General features: G+C 35.2%; 1 protein-coding gene across 1 annotated transcript in view; it reads right to left on the reverse strand.

Moving 5' to 3' along the window:
* LOC117182656 (peroxidasin homolog) overlaps positions 1-6,000 on the reverse strand; it is a 182,819-nt gene that overhangs the window by 39,646 nt on the left and 137,173 nt on the right. The window contains exon 4 of the mRNA XM_033375759.1: positions 4,433-4,732. Within this exon, the coding sequence (XP_033231650.1) occupies positions 4,433-4,732 (300 nt within the window). The remainder of the gene's footprint in view (positions 1-4,432; positions 4,733-6,000) is intronic.

Consider the following 6,000-nt stretch of genomic DNA (forward strand, 5'->3'; position numbering starts at 1 on the left):
CAAAAATCACCCATCACGTCATGGTTGAGCCATAACCTCAAAAAATGACGAGAAATCATGCACTGAGGCAAATAAATTTCGAAATAATGCCAGTGATGCAAATTTTCACTTCAAAAATATGTCGACAACTGTGAAGAATCAACCCTTGCCTCATATCAACTTATTTAACATAACTTTAACCAACAGAACCTGACCTCGCCTAACCTGAATTAACAGAAATTTATTGAACTACACGTAAAGCTCTGGAAGCATATTTTCCCAGCAGCAAATGTGTGCTACATCGAATTGGTTCAACTTGAGCCTAACCTAGAAATAAATCTAACCTAGCCTGACCTAACCTCACGAAACACAATTAAACTGATTGTGTTGTCCCATTGTGCTGCGGTACCATTTGAATCAGCTTGGGCTTAACCTGCAAAGAGGTCAAACCTACCCTAACCTAAAAAAACCTGACCTAACCTAACCTAACTTAACTTCACGTAACAAAATTAAACTCATTGTATTGTCCCGTTGTGTTTGCGGTACCGTGTCATTCAGCGGCGGCTTAACCTACATAGAGGTTTAACCTATCCTAACCTAACAAAACCTGACCTAACCTAACCTAGCCGAATGAAATTCAACCACACGTGTAGCTATGTAAGCCTACGGTTCTCAGTCTTAAATGTGTGCTATATTTAATAGGTTAACTCGATCTTAACCTACAAATGAATCTAACTTAACAGAACCTAACGAAATTTTGCTTAACGCAACACAACTTAACGTAAGTGTTCCCGTTGTAACACAATAAAATTCGCTTCAGTGTACTACAGGTGGTTAAAAATTTAGACGCACATTACTCACTTGAAGAAACTTAGAACTACAAGTATAATTGACCCCATTTCAATTAACCAGACAATGTTTGTATCAATTAAAATATAGAACTGTAACTTAAACATGCAAATAAATAAGAGTTTTATTCAAAAAATTTTTCTTTTTGCTTTTCTTACACTTAAGGGATATATTTATACTATCTTTCGTGTTTAAATTTTATCTTGCTTTTTATCGTAATTAGATTGATTTATAGACCTACTTCAGTCTATTTTCTGCCTGCTATGATGTGTCCTTTTTTTGAAGGAACGATGCAAAGGGTTACGCTTACGTTTAAGACCTACATTCGTTTCCCTCTTCAACATCCAGCAAAAATCAGTCACCATGACCTCGGCCCATCTACCCTGATATCGTTGTTCCATCACTTTTATGTCTTAATGAAAACGTTCCCTTTGTTCTTGCCCACCGTCACCACGTGGAGGTGCCCTGGTTACAGACACAGGCGAATAATGCTAGCAACAAGCGATTACGAAACTCCGGACATTTACTGCAATTAATGTCAAAATATGAAAGTACACAAGAACAGGGTTGTCAGCGTAATCGGTTAGGTTAGGTCAGGTTTCGTTAGGTTAGGATAGGTTAAACCTCTATGTAAGTTAAGCCGAAGCTGAATGAAACGGTACCGCAAACACAACGGGACAACACAATCAGTTTAATTGTGTTTCGTGAGGTTAGGTTAGGCTAGATTAGACTTATTTCTAGGTTAGGCTCGAATTGACCCATTCGATGTAGCACACATTTGCTACTGGGAAAATATGTTTCCAGAGCTTTACGTGTAGTTCAATAAATTTCTGTTAATTCAGGTTAGGTGAGGTCAGGTTCTGTAGGGTAAAGTTATGTTAAATAAGTTGATATCAGGCAAGGGTTGATCCTTCACAGTTGTCGACATGTTTTTGAAGTGAAAATTTGCATCTCTGGCATTATTTTGAAATTTATTTGCCTCAGTGCATGATTTTTCGTAATTTTTTTAGGTTATGGCTCAACGATGACGTGATGGGTGATTGTAGATACCGAATTTGAATTCAGCGCCCCAAAATCCATAGGAATACGTGTGTCTTGTTACCAGATCCGCACACTTGTTTTTTTGGTCTGGCTGTGTTATTACTGGAATTAAATTGATTTCTATCAAAAGCTTCCCAGCTATTACTTTCACTCTTATTTTTATCATTTTCTTTATTCCATTTATTCCTTTCTTCACTCATTTCTTTCTTCCACTCCACGCTACATTTTATTTGATCTTTTTCATTTAGAATGAAACTATCGCGGTTTCTAGTTTTGGATTTTTCTGCCGCTCTTTCAGTCCTATCTAACCACGCTAAAGTTCTTATAATTTTAGATGTATCCGAAAAATCTACCGTTGCTAAAACATCCTGTACTCTTGAAGGGAGTTGTCTAATAATAAAATAGTTTCGCATGTGTTCTGTCAAAGCAGCATCTAAATAATTTGCTTCCCTTGTATGTTCATGAAAATAAATTACAAGCGTTCCATCCCTTCTAGTGAATTTTCTTTCTCTCCATTCGTTTCGGATTCTTTTCTTATTTATTTGCGAAAGTTGGCATTTCAATATTGATTTTAACATTTGACCCATTTATCTGCGGTTTATTGTTTATATTGGGATTCAGATTTGAAAATGTTTCCGTAATTACTTTAAGCATTTCCTTCAATTCATCAACTTGCTCCACGCTGTGAGTCTTACCGCACATACCATCGTTTTGATTCATAATAGTCTCTTCATTTCGCTTTCTATTTACATTATTTGAACTTGAGTCGTTACTAATATTTTCAGCATGAGTTAAATTCGAACATTACATAAATAAATGCCCAAATTCCAATTCAAAGACAATATAATTGATGTACTTATCGGTAAGTGTTGACTTCGATTCCTCTTTCAAACTTCCTTGTCCACAGCTTATTTGATGCTTGAGATAATCAATCCACTTCAAATTATGTAGGCGTCCCCGCATAAATAAACTACGATGTCGTCGGTATCCAGAAACGTCCAGCAAACTCAAAAAAGGACACTCTCCAAGCTCAGAGACGGTTTTCTCCTTTTCACCATTTAATAGATTTCAGGGCACAAATTCAAAAGAAATTCCACCAGGCTTATGGAATCTTACGTCAAACAATGTTTAAGAGACAGATCGAAGAAAAGCTCGCTGGTGAGCTCACCTCGACCTCTCAGGCCAAAACTCCTGGCAAAATTCCTCCTTAAACTCTGCTCACTTGTCGTTTTGTGCTTTCTTCCCATGACGATATTTGCATCATTCAGTCATGTAGAATCAAATATTTGTCCCCACGAATATTATGAACATTACAGGCTAATTCCTAACAAATAATGAACAATTTATTTATTATTTTTAAAAAGTTTAATACAAGTTAATACTTGTTTAACTTACAAGTTAAACTTGTAATACAAGTTTAATACAAGTTTAATACAATTTCGTTTTTAAAATTTAGTTACGCTAACATTTTATGGTGAATATTTGTCTAAAAAATAATAATTTAAATTCATTTTATTTATAAAATGAAATCTTATTAGTTAACCATTTGTACCACAAGCTACAGCATTTTGAGCAAAATATCCTCTATGTTATTATCAATCATGATAGAAGAACAAACATTTTCCAAAAGGTTAGCTATTCACCCCAAAATTTCTGAATGACTAGTAGGTCACCCCCTTTCCCAGCTTTTCCAATTTTTTGGAATGATTAGATGCAGCTTAAGAAGATGAAATATTATTTAAAAAACAATATAAATATTATGAGGAGCTTCAGGCTACAATAAAAAAACACTATTTTTAAAATTACCGCATTTTGCAACTAGCGTAAGTTCGTAAAAATCCTATTAATTTATTGAAACTTCAAACTTTTGTGAACATTTTGTAAAAGTCTGATATTGATAAAACAAACAGTAACTTAAATAAATAAAAGATTTGACACAAGCTGCGATAACACCTAACTCAGCCAAGATAAGAAATATCGATTTGACAAATATCGTGAAAATAATGTTTGGAAGTGATAACTTCACTGTTAAAAATAGCATTATATTTAAAATTGATGATTTGAAATAACGGCTTTAAATATTTAAGGAGTTTACTGATGTTTAATCATTTAAGGTCTTGATCACTTCTTTGTAAATTTAAAACCAAACTTGAATGTTTATACGTGAACAAAAACAGGGGGCCCCGTTCATTTTTCGGAACGGATAAAATTTAAGAAAGGTAAAATTTCAGAATGGGTTATAATACATAATGGTAAAACTTAGGAATACCAAAAATTCGGAAAAAGGAATAAATCAGAAATCCAAAACTCTGAATAGTATTTATTCGGAAACCAAAGAAGCGGAATGGGTAAAAATTCGGAAACGTTAAAATTAGGAGGGTGAACAATTAGGAATAAGTAAAAATACGGAGAGGAAAAATTCGGAGAGTAGAAAGATTCGGAATAGTAAATAAATGTTGCTATTAGCTGGTGTATTTTCACGCGCCTAAAATCTTGAAGAAATAGTAGACGTTCTACCTTGCCACAATCGAACTGAAACCATTTTATCCGAGTTTGCACTCACCATTGAGAACGTGAACCCTTATGCTGGCAGTGTTCGCGTTGCTTGGCTTGCAACTGTACTCCCCGGAATCTGATGGCTGTGCTGCTTGAATGAGCAGCCATGAAGTTGTAACGTCACTTCCCTTTTCGGTTATCACCGATACACCACCCCTGGGACTGTCATAACTAAGTACATTGTCGTTATAGTACCAGAAGATGTACGCCGGGGGTTCCCAGCTGAAGTGGATTGCACACGTTAGGTTTATCGTGCTTCCTGCACCAACATATAACTCTGGTCCTCCCAATATCGATGATGTAGGTACTGAAATGTATATAAAAAAAGATTTCTATCAACAACTTTCTCACGCAATTATTAAAGAGATGTTTTTTTTATAGTTTTTAGGTACAGTATAAATTACTACCGAACTTTTTTTTTTAATTAGGAAAAATAATGATAATCTTCTAATCCCAAAGCGGTGAAAGCAAGAACTAGAAGTACTGCTCGGAGAAATTGTATGTTGCAATACGAGGGCCCAAACACAGCGATTGCAATGAGTGTGAATTTTGCTGCCTTCACACGAATTGCGATCGTTGTGTTACATTCCTAGTAATGCATATTATTTTTCATAGCAAATCTATTGAAAATTCGAGTTGAGGTACCTGTAGACCGTACCTACCTACGTGTCTACTCTAGAGCTGAAAAAATATATATTGATATGTAGATATTAAAAACTTTGATGATAACCATAATATATGTGACGTGCGGCGAAGAAAGGTGGCTTACTCTAATAAAATTGAAATCGAGGTTTTTACACCTTTAGACAGTTTTTAAATTGCTCTTGTTAATAAAACCATCGAAACAAATTTCCGAGCGTTTTTATTGCTTAATTGAGTTATTAGGTCCCCGAGGAATCTGACTTTTGCTTGAGAGCTCGAGATTCCGTGAAACACCTCCCTCCTCTCACCACTACATCTCTGCGTCTCATCAATATCCCGTCTGTGAAATGCGGTAACGGCAACAATGTGTGCGTGATAATGCATTGGTAGGTGGAAAGGGAAGATTTCGTGAGTATTCCCTCTCTCCTAAAAGTCGCATCTATCAGGTCGACTTCGACAACTCGCCGTGGAAAATCTAACTTTCGAGAATGAGACCCCTTTCTTCGACGCACGTGACATATAGATATTACGGCACAATATCAAATATCTTCTATTTAAAATACAAGATATTAGAGGACAATATTAATTAGGACATTTTTCATTAAAAAATTCAGATTTTGTGGGTCTAAACGAGTATAACACTTACAAATTTTTTTTTAAAATTGTAACACTTAAGAAGGCTCTTCTAAGCCGTTAGAAATACGTAAAACCTAACAGAATAAAAATCATAAAGTCTTAAAAATTCTACTCAAGACATGAATATATGTCTGCAAGATATAGAAACTTGTCCCTAAGACATAAATTGAAGCCTGGATTCATCTCAAAACTGAGACACGCTCAAGTCAAACTCTTCGACTTCAGCATGTTATTATTAGGGGCAATTCTGACTGTCATAAAAGCTAACCTTTGTTAATGATTAAACAATCTTGTATA

Source organism: Belonocnema kinseyi, chromosome 2, assembly GCF_010883055.1.
Source record: "Belonocnema kinseyi isolate 2016_QV_RU_SX_M_011 chromosome 2, B_treatae_v1, whole genome shotgun sequence".
NCBI classification, from domain to species: Eukaryota; Metazoa; Arthropoda; class Insecta; order Hymenoptera; family Cynipidae; genus Belonocnema; species Belonocnema kinseyi.